This window comes from Odocoileus virginianus, unplaced genomic scaffold, assembly GCF_023699985.2.
Source record: "Odocoileus virginianus isolate 20LAN1187 ecotype Illinois unplaced genomic scaffold, Ovbor_1.2 Unplaced_Contig_8, whole genome shotgun sequence".
NCBI lineage: Eukaryota > Metazoa > Chordata > Mammalia > Artiodactyla > Cervidae > Odocoileus > Odocoileus virginianus.
This window is the reverse complement of record NW_027224325.1, coordinates 44,105-62,802: the sequence shown is the minus strand read 5'-3', so window position 1 is coordinate 62,802 and position 18,698 is coordinate 44,105. Positions and strand designations below refer to the sequence as shown.

Below are 18,698 nucleotides of genomic sequence, written 5' to 3'. Positions count from 1 at the left end.
CATATAAGTACAACATAATGTGAAGACTAAGGAGGCAGAGATTGCAAAGATGCATCTCGAAGTCAAGGAATGCCAGGAGTTACCAGAAGTTAGAAAAGGGGCATGGGACACATTCTTCCTCAGAGCCCCCAGAAGGAACTGACCTGCCAACACCTTGATTTCAGACTTCCAGCCTCCAGAACTGCGAGAGAATACATTTCTATTGTTTGAGGCCATCTAGTTTGTGGTCATTTCTTATGGCAACTCTGGGAAACCAACATGGAGATGTTTTCTGACTGAACTTTGGTTCACTCATTTTAGCATGCATTGGTGGATCTTACTAATAAATCTTTTGGTGTTTTTTTTTTTATCTCACAGATGTGCAGGTTTTTCTACAAAGACGTATTCTGGGGCCACGAAAAATACTGGTAATGCAGCATTTCATTGCTGTCGTAATGCTGAGTACGTAATGTGTGCTCAGTCCTGTCCGACTCTTTGCAGCCCTATGGACCATAGCCTGCCAGGCTCCTCTGTCCACGGGATTTTCCAGGCAAGAATACTGGAGTGGGTTGCCATTTCCTTCTCCATGGGATCTTCCCAACCCAGGGATTGAATCCAGGTCTCCTGCATCGGCAGGTGGGTTCTTTATTGCTGAGCCACCAGTTGTCGTCACGATTTTATTCCAAACTTCCAAAAGCCACTGTGGTAGGCAGAATTTTAAGATGGCCACCAAGATTCCCATCATATGGTACATTTGCCTTCTATAATTTCTTCCTCTTGAGCATGGTCTGAGTTTGTAGATGTTAGAGGATATCACTTATATCTCCTTAATGGCAAAAGGGATCATTGTAGATGTAATTAAGGTATCTCATCAGTTGAGTTAATCAAGAGGGAGCTTATTCTATGTGGGCCTAATAATGTGAGCTCTTATAAGGGAGTCTAGAAGTGGAAGACAATTAAAGTCAGAGATGATCTTCTTTTGGCCTTGAAGGCCTCTGAGTTCTACACCTGCAAGGAAATGAATTTTGCCAACAACGATGTTAAGTATGGGAGAGGGACCAGAGCCTTGGATGAGATGTTAGGCTCAGATGACACCTTGACTTCAGTCTGGTGAGGTCCTGAGAAAACCCAGTTGAGCCCTGCATGGACTTCTGACTTACAGAACTATAGGATAATAAATAGCTGTTGCTTTAAGCTGCTAAATTTGTGGTGATTTGTTATATAGCAATAGAAAAATAAGACAGCCATACTCCCAATTTCTTATGCACTCTTGATTTTACAAATGTTAATGGAAAGTTCACAGAAAACAGCTAACCCCCCATTCCGTTTTCAAATAGTTCTTAGTTTGTTGACTGAACTGTCAAGAGCTTGCCTTTGTCCAGTCATGCCACCAGAAATTCAAATCAATTTTCCTTATGCTTAGAATCAACTACACCACAACCCCAACATGTGTAAGACATATCCCAATTTCAGAGACATTAAAGTATGAAATAAAAATAAATCTTAGGATCAATAACATAAAGAAATCCATTTCTAGGAGACTAGACAAAATGTGAACAAAGTGTAGTTCATCGAAGCTCTGAAGGTTCCACCTCTTCTTTAGCATTCTTGAAGAGTGACAGAAAAAAAGCATCATTTGCTTTCCACTATGCATATTAGTGAATACTCCTTAATTCACCTTGAAAGTTGACATGAAACAACTGCAAGTGAAATAACTACAGAATATGAAATACACTTGCTTATAGTGAAATGTGTATAATACCAATAAGGTATATGGAGGGAGAATTATAAAGTAAGAGTCAGAAAGTATCAAGGATTTTTTTTAAAAATGTATGATTTTATTATTTTATATGTATGTATCCCTTCAAAATATACTGTAGTCACATGATTAAATCTTATACATCAATGAAAATGAATGACAACTATATATAACACAATGAATCTTAGAAATATAATGAAGAGTGAAAAAAATAAAATCCCCATAGGCTACTATACAGTCTGATACCACTTTCATAAAGCTCAAAAAGGAACAAAACTAAAAATGTCACTTCAGGGTGAGATACATATTTCAGGTCTTTTTACATGTGACAAAACTATTAAAAAGAGGGAGCAGAGGGATAGAGACAGGAGAGGAGCTCAAATAAATAAATGTAACAAATGGGTAATGTTCTATTTCCTAAATTAAGAGGTGAATTATCATGCTTGATAATTTATATGCATGTCACATCCTTTTGTTAAGTCAAAAATTACATTAAAACATTAAGTGTAAAATTATGCATAAAGTGTGGACAAAATTTATATTCAAAAGGTTGCTTTTTAAACTATGCTTATTTTATCAGTCAGGGTTCCATTCTTAATTATAGTCAATTCAGGTTAATTTTAACAAAAAGTGACATTAGTAAAAGCTAATAAGTAGTCCTCAGGATCTCTGGATACCCTGAAGACCAGATTTAGAGGCTGTACAACCTCTATAATCACTTCCGATAATAGCCTCAGTGAAGACCCCACCATCTCCACTGTTGGGCAGAGACACTGCAGCTTACACCATGGACCTTGCTGACACTGGACACTGAGTGTTGTCAGTGCCGCTATTTTTTTGTTGCTTTCTGTGGATGTAGAAGCCGGTGTTTACTGGCTGCCTTTACTCAAAGTAAAGGCAAAGTAAAGCTTTACTTTGAGTAAAGCTGCCTTTACTCAAAGAATTCTGCATAGCCCTCCATCTTTCTATCACACACTCTTAAGGCAGAGGTGTCTTCCCTGGCTGCAAAGAGGCTGGGAAAACAAGTATCTGACACTTTCAAATTTGTCAGGAGGGAGTAAGGTGCTCCTCATTAGGTGATAGGTTCCCTGACTATAGTATGAGTTAGGATAATGGGCAGCCAAGAAGAGAGATGACAGGTTATCTCCTGCAGCCCATTCCTTGGCCATTCAACATCAACACAATGGTTAAAAACTATTCAGTGTAAAGACTGTTGTTAGCTGCTTTCTTAATACTCTTTCCTAACAGAATACTGATTTAATTGGGGCAGCTATGTACCCAGCCTCCTTTGCTGTTAGAAGTTAACAATTTAACAGGTCAGGCAAATAAGACAAAGGAAACTCTGTCTGGATTTCTGGGAAAGCTTTGCTTTTCCTCATAAAAGAGAATAGGTATAGCTGGCATAGGCTATTTCCCCCGTTTTTTTCCTGCTTTCAAACATGGACATGACTTCTGGCACAGCGGCACCTTCCTGCAACATGAATATAGCATGAAAGATGAAAAATATGCTAATGAGGCAGATTTGAAAGACAGAACCACATCCTTTCCTGTATGTAGTTAGTACTGCTAAGCACTGATTAAACACTGTCCCTTTCGGTTGCACACACACACTGGAAAACAGATGACAATTAGGTCTCATCACTTAAAGTGAAAGTGAAGTTGCTCAGTCGTGTCTGACTTTTTGTGACCCAATGGACTATAGCCCACCAGGCTCTCTATCCATGGGATTTTCCAGGCAAGGGTCCTGGAGTGGGTTGCCATTTCCTTCTCCAGGCTTCAATTATTAAATTAATGATATTTTGTAATATGTAGGCTGTGGTGTTTCTTTTGCACTATTAATAAAAGTAGATTTTGCTTATGAAGAACCCCTTGAATACTGAACATTATTTGGCATTTAAAGGAATCTTAAAATAGTTAAGAATATGTTTCAAGTCTGTATTTGAATCTTGGTTTCTGTTTGAATAACCTCCTTGTACCTGAGTATCTGTAAAATGAAGCACAACTGGAAATGGAGATTTTACAATAACTAGAAAGGACCCAGCTTTCTAGTTCTCCTACTTATTTCTGTCTCTCAGTTCAGTTCAGTCACTCAGTTGTGTCTGACTCTTTGTGACCCCATGGACTGCAGCACACCAGGCCTCCCTGTCCATCACCAACTCCTGGAGTTTACTCAAACTCATGTCCATTGAGTTGGTGATGCCATCCAACCATCTCATCCTCTGTCGTCCCCTTCTCCTCCCACCTTCAGTCTTTCCCAGCATCAGGGTCTTTTCCAGTGAGTCAGTTCTTCGCATCAGGTGGCCAAAGTATTGGGAGTTTCAGCTTCAGCATCAGTCCTTCCAATGAACACTCCAGGACTGGTTGGATCTCCTTGCAGTCCAAGGGACTCTCAAGAGTCTTCTCCAACACCACAGTTCAAAAGCATCAATTCTTCAGCGCTTAGCTTTCTTTATGTCCAACTCTCACATCCATACATGACTACTGGGAAAGCCATAGCTTTGACTAGACGGACCTTTGTTGACAAAGTAATGTCTCTGCTTTTTAATATGCTGTCTAAGTTGGTCATAACTTTCTTCCAAGGAGCAAGTGTCTTTTAATTTCATGGCTGCAGTCACCATCTGCAGTGACTTTGGAGCCCCCCAAAATAAAGTCTGTCACTGTTTCCCATCTATTTGCCATGAAGTGATGGGACCAGGATGCCATGATCTTAGTTTTCTGAATGTTGAGTTTTAAGCCAACTGTTTCACTCTCCTCTTTCACTTTCATCAAGAGGCTCTTTAGCTCTTCTTCGCTTTCTGCCATAAGGGTGGTGTCATCTGCGTATATGAGGTTATTGACTTTTCCCTGGCAATCTTGATTCCAGCTTGTGCTTCTTCCAGCTCAGTGTTTCTCATGTTTTACTCTGCATATACATAAGCAGGGTGACAATATACAGCCTTGACGTACTCCTTTCCCTATTTGGAACCAGTCTGTTGTTCCATGTCCAGTTTTAACTGTTGCTTCTTGACCTGCATACAGATTTCTCAGGAGGCAGGTAAGGTGGTCTGGTATTTCCATCTCTTGAAGAATTTTCCACAGTTTGTTGTGATCCATACAGTCAAAGGCTTTGGCATAGTCAATAAAGCAGAGTAGATGTTTTTCTGGAACTCTCTTGCTTTTTCCATGATCTAGTGGATGTTGGCAATTTCAACTCTGGTTCCTCTGCCTTTTCTAAAATCAGCTTGAAAATCTGGAAGTTCACAGTTTTTGTACTGCTGAAGCCTGGCTTGCAGAATTTGAGCATTACTTTGCTAGCGTGTGATGAGTGCAATTGTGCAGTAGTTTGAACATTCTTTGGCATTGCTTTTCTTTGGGATTGGAATGAAAACTGACCTTTTCCAGTCCTGTGGCCACTGCTGAATTTTCCAAATTTGCTGACATATTGAGTGCAGCACTTTCACAGCATCATCTTTTAGGATTTGAAATAGCTCAACTGGAATTCTATCACCTCCACTAGCTTTATTGTAGTGATGCTTCCTAAGGCCCACTTGACTTTGCATTCCAGGATTTCTGCCTCTAGGTGAATGACCATATCATTGTGATTATCTGGGTCATGAAGATCTTTTTTGTACAGTTCTTCTGTGTATTCTTGCCACCTCTTCTTAATATCTTCTGTTTCTGTTAGGTCCATACCATTTCTGTCCTTTATTGTGCCCATTTTGCATGAAATGTTCCCTTGGTATCTCTAATTTTCTTGAAGAGATCTCTAGTCTTTCCCATTCTATTGTTTTCCTCTATTTCTCTGCATTGATCACCGAGGAAGGCTTTCTTATCTCTCCTTGCTATTCTGTGGAACTCTGCATTCAAATGGGTATATCTTTCCTTCTCTCCTTTGCCTTTCGCTTCTCTTCTTTTCACAGCTATTTGTAAGGCCTCCTTAGACAACTATTTTGTCTTTTTCTTGGGGATGGTCTTGATCCCTGCCTTCTATACAATGTCATGAACTTCCATCCATATATCTTCAGGCACTCTATCAGATCTAATCCCTTGAATCTATTTCTCACTTTCACTGTATAATCATAAGGGATTTGATTTAGGTCATACCTGAATGGTCTAGTGGTTTTCCCTATTTTTTTCAATTTAAGTCTGAATTTGGCAATAAGGAGTTCATGATCTGAGCCACAGTTGGCTCCCAGTCTTATTTTTGCTGACTGTATAGAGCTTCTCCATCTTTGGTGCAAATATAATCAATCTGATTTCAGTATTGACCATCTGGTGATGTCCATGTATAGAGTCTTCTCTTGTGTTGTTGGAAGAGGGCATTTGCTATGACCAGTGTGTTCTCTTGGCAAAACTCTATTAGCCTTTGCTTCTGCTTCATTCTGTACTCCAAGGCCAAATTTGCCTGTTACTCCAGGTATTTCTTGAATTCCTACTTTTGCATTCCAGTCTCCTAAAATGAAAAGGACATTTTTTTGGGTGTTAGTTCTAGAAGATCTTGTAGGTCTTCACAGAACCATTCAACTTCAGCTTCTTCAGCATTCAGCCTTATTTTCTCTCTATAGGATTCTCAAGTTGTAGAGAGTTCCTCCTCTGTACTCAATACATCCTTTTATTTATCACATTTGCCTCTCTACCAGATTTTTCTTTGAAAACACTGAATTTTTTTTGTCAATTAGTTTGACATTCTCAAACTAATGTCCTTAGAAGTTATCTGGGATGATTACTAAAATACAAATTCCTAGATTCTGTCCCCAAACTTCTATTTTAGGTCAGTGAACCACATTTTGAGGAACACTGAAATAGACTTTCAATGTTTGAATCAAATTATGCATGATACTAATAAAAGTTCATGGACAGAGAACTTGGCGGGCTACAGTCAATGGGGTCACAAAGAGTCAGACATAACTAATGACTAGTACACAATAAAGGTAGATATCAATAATACTTAATTTTCAAGACACTTCCAAACTGTTTTAATTTTACATTTTGACTTGTAATCATGTAACTTATGATTTCTAACTATGAGTACATCTCTAAAACCATTTCAGAAATAACTATTTTTGGTTATACTAACTATAATGTGATAATTAGGAAGTATTTATGAAATGCCCTAATTGACAGGCTGCTATATAAGTGAAAAATAAACCTTTGCACTTTCTAATAATTTGACTCATTACTGAGTTATATTAGCTGTTATTCTCAAAATGAGATTTTTATTCAAAAAGGTAAGTTTGTACTAAAATTTGGAAACCAGTCAAGTTCCTTCATCAACTGCAAAGTAAACTTTCATACTCAAACCAAAGTCAAGAACATTCTTTCTCCTCTTTAACTACACACTATTTTCATAGTATTAACACCAGCTAGGCTCTATATTATACAGGGTCTTGAGAGCTGTTGAGACTCAAGCTTCAAGTTTTTGATTTGCCAGGGGAAAAGTGAGTATTCATATTTATCCTGACATCTGAGATATAAACAACTCTACAAACATCTCTAAAGGGACATAGAGTAGATAAAGGGACACTATGTTATATTTTTATGGGTCTTTTGATTTTTTTATCATTTTCGCCAAAAATTGGCCATGGCAGCTAACAAATGGCATTTTTCTGCCTCCTGAGTGGAACTGTGGGAAATGGTGGCACTTACGGCATGCACTTCAAGGCAAATGATCAGATTAAAAGTTTACATACTCAGGAAATGAGATAAGAAGACCCACACTTTGGGTGGAAATGTTTTTCAAATTGTTTACAAGACTCTGAATAGAAATCTTACAAATTAAAAAATGACATATACCAATTCATTACAGCCTACCACTATAGGCAAAGTCTGTTAGTATTACTGGGATCAGATGCTTTTAGGATATCTTGGATAAATTCTGTTGTTTTAATTGGTGTTAATTCTTTATGACAGTACAAAAGAAAGTTTACACCACTCAAAGCACTAACAAAAATCTTTCTAGTGATGTGCCTATCCCATGCAGTACAATGCTTAGGGTAATTGGGAAATATTGACAGATTTAGCATAATTATTTCAATTATTTGGGGGCAAAACTAAATTGATAGTATTACATGAGTAATTTATAAATTTGAAATAAGATAAACTGAGATGAGGGAATTAAATGACGAGTGAGCCTAGCTGATCACTTAGCATTGACTCTCAACACAGCTTCTAGAAATGACATAAACTCTCATTAAATGATAAAACTTTGCTTCCTTGTCAAAAGTGGATAAAAAAAAAAAGCCAACTACTAGTACTAGTGATGAAAGACATCCAAACAAGTGATGGTTCTTAATTACAAATGGAAGTTATATATAAATTAAACTGTAGAATGTAGTACCAATAACTATGATGTGAATAAACTTATTATATATTCTTCACACTGGATAAACTACCCAAGTTGAAGATTTCCAAGTAGGACAAAACTGAAGAATTGACTAATAATATCTAACAGAATAAATGAAATTTACTTTCAGCATCTGAACTAAGCACATGTACGTGCATACACATACACAGAACAAATTTTTCAACATTCTTTGAACAATATGATGATTATACTACCACTGGAAATAAACAAACAGTTGACTTACTTTCAAGTATATTTTGTGGGGACTAGCAATAGGTTATCTCAAGAGTAAAGACACCAGGCCATAATGTGCCAACTCTTAGCACCAGAGAGACTTAAAACTTCATAAAAGGTGAATGATGTTACAAATTAGAGAATCTGGCAATCAACTTCTGTGGAACTGTCTTATTTTTTCAAGTGGGAAAAAATCCAGGTTTATGCCAAACAGACCTACAAAGATAATCTGTTTTTAAAATTTTTTTGGAATTGCAATTTATAATCTGATATAAAATAAAACTGCTGGCTTATAACAAAATGCTATAAGTTTCAGAGATATGAAAGAACAAAAATGAACTTAAAACACAGTTTATATAAATCAAGTTCCCGGAAATGAAAATTAAGTCTCTTACAGAAAGGAATAGTGAAACTCAGTGGGTACTTTTACTAACACACCTTAAAACTATTTAGTGGACAGCTACTTTTGACTGCAAATTCTAAATTGCCACTTGATACATTTAATCAACATTAAATCAAGTCTGAGGCAAGACACTGAACGGACAATACTCGAATAGAGTTATTAACTTCCTTCCTTGATAAACAATCTCCAGGCATTATTCAGAAGTTGAATTATTTGATGGCTTGGGAAGCAGTGTCCACTGAGCTTTCCTTCCTGACCTGAAGAGACTCACTGCTGATGGACAATAATTCTCGAAGTTCCTTATTTTCAAGCTGGAAAATAAAAAAAAGTGTATGTTCATTTCAGGTATTCTGTCAAACCGTATCAGAACCCACTGTTTGCGGCTTGAAAGTACATTATTTTACTTTTAAAAGTTTTAAAGAAACAGAAGAACTGAGAATTTCCTAAAATTCTACTTATCTATTCAGTTAAAAAACATTTACTGAGTAATTTCCACATGTCACATGTTAAGACTACACATGAAAAAAACAGGGTCCTGCTCCATTAGAGGAATTCACTGCTTGTCAAAATCTTTATGGTTCCCACAAGTTTTACTATTGTTTCTTCTATCTTTCAAATTCCTAACAATATTTCCACTCTGCTTAACCTTCTCTCCTAGATGTCCTACAGCTTTGGAGAAAGGAAGGAAAGGGGGAAAAGAATAACTGGGCACATAGCCAGGTATCACATGGGTGTCTTACATATATTATCTCATACAATACTGTATGATTATTATATGTATATATGTAGGGTAGGGACCATTGCCTACATCCATGTTCTCTTTGAGATGAGGACACTGGCTCCCAAAAGTCCAAAAACCTGCCCATACTCAGATAACTTGGATGTGGTATTGCCGGTCTCCATCCGATGCCCACATTTTTTCCACTTAAAAGTATTAAGTAAGACTTGTCTCACATTTCCTTAGGGCTGTTTCCATACTGAAGTAAATTATGGATGGCATACACAAGGTCATTCTATCATTTTAACTAACTCCTATCCTAATTGGGTCTTTGCCACTCCCCTTGATTTCCAGACACGGCAGTTTGCACTCTTCATCCTTATTCTCTCTGCTGGAAATTCTGGTAAACCACAGCATTTTCAGGTTTTACCAAGACATACCCTGTATCTCTCTCCTAGCATTTACATACATTTTCATACCAAAAAGAGTTATTACTCTTATTGCTATCATTAGACTCCAAGGAGGGATTCTGTCTTTTTCTCTCTGGTAATTTTCAAAGGGCCCATGGCAGAATTTGTAATAAGGAACATTCAAATCACCTATTGTACTGTTTCTCTTTAATAACTGTATGGGCACACTAATACTCCAGGCCTTTCTTTGTAAATTATTCCCAACTTAATCAAAACATTACATGAAAACAGCTTTAAAAAAATCAAGACTATAAAATAAAAATTGATTAAAAAAAAATCAAGACTACAAGACCTGTAAAATAGTCTGAAGTCCCTTGGCTTTGTTTCCCAAAGGCAACCACTTTTAATATTTTTCTTTCTTTCTTTTGGTGTTTACTTCCATAATTCTAAATAATATGTCTTGTACTGCTATTTCCTGATCATTAAGTATAAACAGTATCTATCTGGGTTCTTTTTACAGCAAATGAGGGACTTTGGCTCACATGTCCCTTCCACTCCCTTCACCGTCTCAATATGATATATCAATTTCTAGCCAATAAGCATTTTCATTGTTTGCTTCTGATTACCCTTCCTTTCTTCAAAAGCGTATGGAGGATGTTTTAATTTTAAATCAGACCACAAAGGAAACATCAATACACTGCAGTGATATACAATGATGGCATACCTTTCAGACTCTGAAAACCCCCTAAGATATTGTGAACCTAAAATAGCAATAATCTTACCTCTAATTGCGCTAGTTTTTCCTGAATCTTACAAAACTGGTCATCATCCATTTGAACTGCTTTCCTCATCACTTCTCCCATTTCACAGATTCTGTCAATCTGATTCTCAATTTCCTGTGAAGATATTCAGAATAAAAAAGTGAAAAAGTCTTTTTTTTTTTAGCCGATATGAAATTCATGAGAACATGTGTATTATGATGTTAAAAATTCATTTAATCTGTGGTACAGAGGCTACAGGAATTTCACTATAATCTAAGTCCTCAGAGGCAAAGCCATTATAAACTTATCTTGTAATATTCACAGATAATTCATTTTCAGAAGATTGATTCTAGTCTAATCATCCACTAGATGTTGGACACTATCTTTAAATGGCTGTTTAACTTAAATTTAAATACTTTTATTGGCAGGAAGCTTGCCACATTCCAAGGTACCTTATTCTATCTTTGGACATATCTCTTAGCAAGCTTTTCATATAAGCTAAATTCTGTCTTCTTCAAGGATCAGGTTTTTCTCCTTTGGACCAAAGATGAAAGCCATTCACATATTTAAAAGATCCTTGTTCCCTATGACCTTAGTTAAACTCATTAAAATGCTTTCAATAGAATCTAAGATGAAACTTATCTTCCATAAATTCCGCTGCAGCAAATAGTGAGGTATCAATCTATTAACTTAGGATTAAATGATATAGTACATGCAAACGTACAAAGACAACTCTAAAGCACTCTACAAACTTAAGAACAATTACTGCACCTCCCAAATTAAACCATAAGCAATGCAAGTATAGAAATTAGGCCATATTTTTTTTTTTTAAACCATACTTCTCTCTCCTAACAACATAGTATGATGCTATGTTTACCGACCCCCTGCTATGTGCCAAGCACTATGTTAGGGATAAAAGATAAATTCATGCTCCTTACAAGCAAGGAGCTTACAGTTTAGTGAAATGTACCATAACAACAACTCAAGTATTTACTGAACACCGTTAATACTAACAGGCTTCCCCTGTGGCTCAGCTGGTAAAGAATCTGCCTGCAATGTAGGAGACCTGGGTTCAATCCCTAGATTGGGAAGATCCCCTGGAGAAGGAAAAGGCTACCCACTCCAGTATTCTGGCCTGGAGAATTCCATGGACTGTATAGTCCATGGGGTCCCAAAGAGTCAGACATGACTGAGTGACTTTCATTTTCACTTTAACACTAACTGACATTGTTCAGTGGAAAAACTAAGTATTCATTAACATTTTGAAGAGAGATCTTGGTGGAGGGACAAACTTGAGTCTTACTCAGATAAAAGGTCCTTTACCCCCTTTTTTCTACTCATATTTTATAAAGCTATACTAAAACCTACAGCAAATGTGGTAAACATGAAAGGAAAACAAGCTTACTTCAAAAGCAAGCACATGAGCTAAAACAATGTCAAGATTTCAATTCATTTAGAATTTATCCATCAAAGTTTCTTACTGCAGAGTGAGACTGGTGAGCTTTCAGGACTGGTTCAGCATCCGCTGCTTTTTTAGCAACCATTATTTGTAACATCTGTTTCCGGTATTTGCTCATGATGAGTTCCAAAGCATCCTGGTGTTCCTCCAAGGAAACCCATAGCTCTATCAAAAAACAAAATAACTTGGCAGTGATGTCTGAGATACCTCCTAAAGCCAAACTCAAACAGCTGGATTTTATGACATGCCATGAAATATTACGAACCCAAAGATGTAAATTGGTGTTTAAGTCCACAAAACTCAACAGTCATGGTCTATGAAAAAATATCTTTCTAGGCAGAAGCAGCAAAATCTGGTAGAAACAACATGGGATGTGGCATCAGAAGACATGAGTTTAAGTTCAACTCTGTGAATTACTAGATTACTACTCTTAAATCATGTAACCTCTCTGAGCCTATTTCTTATCTGCCTTGTAATAATAAAAACCTGGCTTGTCTACTTCAAAATGAACATATGACAATACATATATGTATTGCATGATATATGTGAAAGCCCTCTGTAAATATATAAATAACTATTCATACTACTATCATTACAATATATTCACCAAGCCCAAGAATATACACCTGAGGATTAAATTTAGCTCTTCCACCTTGCATAAGAATATAAAAATCCCTTCAATCTTAGCTTTAATGTTTATCTCAATTAATATTTAAACATTAAATCTTAAGCCCTTGAGGATATTAACTCTTCCGTTATGCAAACCTCCGTCTCCAGATGCCTAACAAGCCATGCAATAATAATTCAACTCTACTAAGCACCTCTTGGGTAAGCTGAGTTTAAACACAAAATCAGTAAGATGACCTCGAAAAGAGTAATGTAACAAACTTGACTGCTATTGGGTCAGCACAGGCTATGGCAACCCACTCCAGTATTCTTATCTGGAGAATCCCACGGATAGAGAAGCCTGGCAGGCTAGCCCATGGCGTCCCAAGAGTCGGACACGACTTGGTGACTAAAGCACCACCACAGAATGTGCACTTTTGTGACTTGTCATTTTTGCAAGAACTTTTGAAATATTACTGGATATGAGAAAATCATTACACACAAAAAGGCCTGACTAACCTCTGTTTTCCTGCTGCAAGTCTCTAATCTGTGTATTCTCTTGGGACAGCAGAATGTGAGGTTTGTATTTGGACATGTCCTTTATATCGGATGCATCCTCTTGATACTGGACAAACAAGAGACAAACTAATCGCGCCGTAAACATAACAGCCGCAGATGCAACTGAAGAGGTAGGAGGCAGAACTCCAGGGCAGCAATGGAAGCCCCGACCCCGCAGAAAGGTCTCACCGCCCCCCTCTGGGACCAGGAAAAAACTCCAAGCCGAGTTTCCACTTTACCTCATCCTCCACCCCTTAAGTGCCCAGAACCCGAGGGCACGGGCCCGTACCCTCTGCCTGACCTGGTCCGGAAGCGCTGTTCCCGCCTCCCGCATAGCGGCCACCCGCCGATGCAGAGCCGCCGACTGATCCACTAGTGACTCGGCGGCCGCATCGTGCTCCCTCAGCCTTTCCAATAGAGTCTTAGCGTCTGTCAGAATCTTCTCGATGGTGCAGCTCATAGCAGCCCCTGGACCGCAGTCAGAACACCGCTCACTTGTGCCAAAGACTCAGCGCGTCCCTAAGCGAGTCTCAGCTTTACAGACGTCACTTCCGGGTACGTTTAAAAGGAGCCTCGGCGGGAGCCGCGATATGCGCTTGCGCAGTGGCAGCCTGACCAGTGGGTGGCTGGTGACCGTCTTTAACCTGTGGCTTCCCCACATCCTCGCCCTGTGCAGAGCCCCAGAGGCCTGCCCTTGCCACGCCTTTGGTTTCCTGTTTCCACTGCCTGGTGGTCAAGTTGTGTTAAGGCTGGGCTAGTCTTGAGTTTCTCCTGTTCCTACTGGTTTTGATTGATGTGGATTATTCTTATCACCGTTTAAAATTTTTTTCTTTTAATGTGGTAAACACGCTTTAAATTTATCATCTTAACCAATAGTACTAAGTACGTTCAAGTTGTTGTGCAGTCATCACTGCCATTCATCTGCAGCATTCTTTTCATCTTGCAAAACTGAAGACTCTTGAGAATCTCTTGGAGTGCAAGGAGATCAAATCAGTCAATCCTAAAGGAAATCAGCCCTGCCTATTCGTTGAAGGACTGATGATGAAGCTCAAGCTCAAGTAATTTGGCCACCTGATGCTAAGAACTGATTCACTGAAAAAGACTGATGCTCAGAAAGGTTGAGGGCGGGAGGAGAAAGGGGTGACAGGATAAGTTGGTTGGATAGCTTCACTGATTCAATGAACATGAATTTGAGCAAACTCTGGGAGATGGTGAAGGACTGGAGAAGCCTGGTGTGTTGCAGTCCATGGAGTTGCAAAGAGTGGAAAGCTACTTAGCGAGTAAACACAACAGCATTAGACTTTTAACTCCTTATTCTGCCTTCCTCCCAGCCCTTGGCAACCACTCCTCTACTTTCTGTCTCTATGAATTTAGCTACATTAGATACCTCATACAAGTGGAATCATAGAAGTCATAATTGTCATTTTAGTGAATGGCTTATTTCACTTGGCATAATGTCCTCAAGGTTCATCCATGCAAGCAGAAATTCCTTTCTTGATAAGACTGACTAATATTCATATATATGTGTGTGCATATGTATAGGCTTCCCTGGTGGCTCAGTGGTAAAAAATCTACCTGCCAGTGCAGGAGACTGCAGTTCTATCCCTGGGTCAGGAAGATCCCATGGAGGAGGAAATGGCAACCCACTCCAGTGTTCTTGCCTGGAGAATCCCATGGACAGAGGAGCCTGGTGGGCTACAGTCTGTGGGGTCACAAAGAGTTGGACATGACTCAACAATGACAGCTACTGATGGAGCCTTGGGTAGCCTTCATCTTTTTGCTGTTGTAAATAATGCTGTTATGAACACATGTATAAATAGCTGTTTGCATCCCTTCTTTAAATTCTTTTGAGTGTATATCCAGAAGTGGAATCACTGGGACATGTGGTAACTCTATTTTTAAATTTTTGAGGAATGACCAAACTGTTTTCCACAGTGGCTGCATCATTTTACATTTTTACCAACAGTACATAAGGGTTTCAATTTCTTCACATCTTTGCATACACTTGTTATTTTCTCTTTTCTTCAATAGCCATTTTAATGGGTGTGAGGTAGAGTCATTGCTTACCTATTTTTTTCTATTTTAGCTCAATTATTAATTGAAAATAAATTATACCAGAACAGCAATGACTTGCGCTATTATATCGATTTATGTTTACCTTGTGAAGCTTGTGTGTCAAGCTTTGCTCTTTTTCATCAATTACTTTATTACTGCAAATATTTTTGAAAAGTCTTCAGTTTCAGGCACTGTTTAGTGTCTGGAAGTAACAGCAGAGAATGACACAAGGTCTTGACCCTCAGGGAGTTTATATTCTACTGGGAGAAAGAGTTCAAACTCTTATATATAGTTGGAGGTAGTGACAGAATTGGGAACCCAGTGAAAGGGGCAAGAGTGCCATGGCAGTAGTGAGAGGTCGGAGAAGGGGGTTGGGGAGGAGAATTGACTTTGTACTTTTTATTCTCAGTATATTCTGGAGGAAAACCTGCCTACCACACCTCCTATAGATAACACGCTGGCCCACTTACCCCAGGACTGCAGAATTTGTGAACTGTATTTTAATACATTCCTTCACTAAAACCACAGTTCCTTGCAATTAGTGCTCTCCTACGCTCGCCCTCACCACCTGAACCACAGCCTTACGGGACACTCACCTTATGAAAGGTGAGGTGCTAAGTACGCACAACAGTCAGGGGCCCATAGGAGAGACAATTCAGGGGAACTCTCCAATTCTCTTTTTGCTACACTCATACAATCTGTTCCTAGTGAAATCTGGAAGACGACTTGTTAGGTCTATTCAAAAGCCACAAAAGTACTTAATCAACACTTTTGAATTCTACCTCTTATTATGCTATCCCATGGAAGGTTTTTCCTATTACCGTTCTCTGCTCTGCCTAGATCTTGTCCTTCCCCACTTTTTCCTGACCTGGAAAACCGAAGTTTGGAAGATATACTTGCTTTATTCTTCTATAGGGCTTCCCATGTGGTGCTAGTGGTAAAGAGCCTGCCTGCCAATGCAGGAGACTTTAGAGACACAGTATGGATCCCTGTATCGGGAAGATGCCCTGGAGGAGGGCATGGCAAGCCATTCCAGTATTCTTGCCTGGAGAATCCCATGGATAGAGGAGCTTGGTGGAACATGGGGTCCCACAGAGTCGGAGACTCCTGAAGGGACTTCGCAACACAGCACAGCATCATAACCATCTCTAACACCTGGTCTGTAGAAAGAACTATATCATAATTGCTATAGTACTGACAGTAATGCTGATGTTTATTAAGCGCTTACTCTGCACTTGTCAGTATTCTAAGGACTTTATAGTGATTCAGTTATATAATCCTCACAATTACCATGTGTTAAATTTCCTCTGTGAAAGTGTGAAAGTATTAATTGCTCTGTTGTGTCTGACTCTTCGTGACCCCATGAACTATATAGCCTGCCAGCCTACTCTGTCCAAGGAATTCTCCACTCAAGAATACCGGGGTGGGTAGAAGATCCTTCTCCAGGGGATCTTCCCAACCCAGGGATTGAACCTGGGTCTCCTGAATTGCAGGCAGATTCTTTTACCTTCTGAGTCACCGAGGAAGCCTAGATTTCCTTTAAACAATGCCATATGCGTCAGAGAGCTTTAGTATTATCTAGCAAGCACAAACTTTTCTTTTCAGATTTGACCACTTTCCCTAAATCAGCTTTTGATTATACAAGTTCATAATTCCTTATTCAAAACCTTGGGACATGATGTGTACTGAGATTCAGAAAATTTAATGCTTTAGAAAGGTATTAAGATCCATATACTGTATATCACTTAACACTAGGGTTTGAATGAATTATGTGTATCTTTTGCACATATATTGCATTTTTAATAAAACTGACTACAGTTAAAAGTTTTCTTGCTATTTCCAGTCTTATGCTTCTCTATGACATAATATAATTATTATTTTTCTTTAGGAGTGTGCATGTTTTTGGTATAAGTATTTCCTTATAAGAACTTCAGAGAACAGTCCACAACAGGAGCATGAAGGTCTGAAATTCTTTTCACTATTACCTGGAGGAAAGGTGTGTAAAAAGAAACTGGACTGCATCTGACATAGCAGTGTCTGAGTAGAACAGTCAGTGAACCACACATGATCCTAGTTAAGACTGAATGAGTCAGACTTTGAAAGCTATACTGTCAACTATTATGGATTGACTTTCTGGAGCCAGGGTTCATATCGTACTTTGCATGGTGGGAAATAGAAGATCTTTCCTGAATTCAATCCTTGTTCCCACTCTCAATCATCCTTAAGGAGAAAATCTGGCCCCTAGGTAGAGGTCAACCTTTTCTCTGGCTGGGTCTGAGAAAGAGTGAGAGCTCGTAGCTTGGAAAGGAAAAGATGATGATAAGTGACCCCTGATTTTGAGAGATGATTTTGAGTGCCATTCTACAACTCTGTGGCCAACAGAGGGATAAAGGAGAGAGATCACTGGTAGGAAACACTTTGGGATAAAGTATTACCAGTAGATTCTAGGGCAATGATAACTAAAATTTTGCCTTCCATGATCATCTTTTCCAGTGTTACAGTCCCTTTTATCTTTGAGTCAGTAGTTAAATTTATAAATACTGAAGTTTCAAGTTATCTGTATTTAAGGGTTTCAGGTAGGTGCCTAAGTCTGTATTTGGGGCAAAGCGTTAGAGCCTGCTCTAAAATTAGATTGTGATGATGTTTGCGCTATACTGAATATACTAAAAATCACTGAAATGTATGCTTTACCTGCATGAATTTTATGGGTTATTTATAAATAAACATGTGAATAAAGCTGTTAAAAGATCAAGTTCTGGATCACTGGTTAGTGCACAGTAAAATAACAGTAGCTTATATTTTTAGAACATTCACTATGTGCAATGAAATTATCTAAAGTCTTCTTCATAGATAACTCTCACAACAATTATATATGGTAGGTATTATCATTATCTCTACTTTAACAGAGAAGGAATGTGTAATTTTGTCTTACCGTTTATACGTTTTAGAGCCAAGATAAGAGTTAGGAGTCTGGCTTCAGGATCAATACTCTCTACCACTACACTGTAGTGTTGTATCAGGGTAGGGTGAGGAGTTAAGTGTATTTCTCATTAAAAAAGGAGATAAAATCAGGTGCTGACAGTGGTGGGGGGTGGTGGTTATTAAGTGATGCAAGGGTTCGGAATAAAGCAATTACTGAAGGGAATCAGAGGGTATATACCATTTATTTACTGCTAGCATATTAAAAAGCAGAGACATTACTTTGCCAACAAAGGTCCGTCTAGTCAAAGCTATGGTTTTTCCAGTGGTCATGTATGGATGTGAGAGTTGGACTGTGAAGAAAGCTGAGTGCCAAAGAATTGATGCTTTTGAACTGTGGTGTTGGAGAAGACTTTTGAGAGTCCCTTGGACTGCAAGGAGATCCAACCAGTCCATCCTAAAGGAGATCAGTCCTGGGTGTTCATTGGAAAGACTGATGCTGAAGCTGAAACTCC

The 18,698-nt window shown here is 38.6% G+C and overlaps 1 protein-coding gene across 1 annotated transcript; it reads right to left on the bottom strand.

Moving 5' to 3' along the window:
- Positions 1 to 5,640: 5,640 nt before the first annotated feature.
- Positions 5,641 to 13,763, bottom strand: SIKE1 (suppressor of IKBKE 1). Its single transcript, XM_020875864.2, has 5 exons — positions 13,511 to 13,763; positions 13,171 to 13,276; positions 12,068 to 12,210; positions 10,608 to 10,721; positions 5,641 to 9,008 (listed from the first exon to the last, which is right to left on the bottom strand). Exons 1-5 carry the CDS (start codon positions 13,667 to 13,669, stop codon positions 8,907 to 8,909), a joined length of 624 nt encoding a protein of 207 aa, XP_020731523.1. The 5' UTR covers positions 13,670 to 13,763; the 3' UTR covers positions 5,641 to 8,906.
- Between the last annotated feature and the right edge of the window lie 4,935 nt (positions 13,764 to 18,698).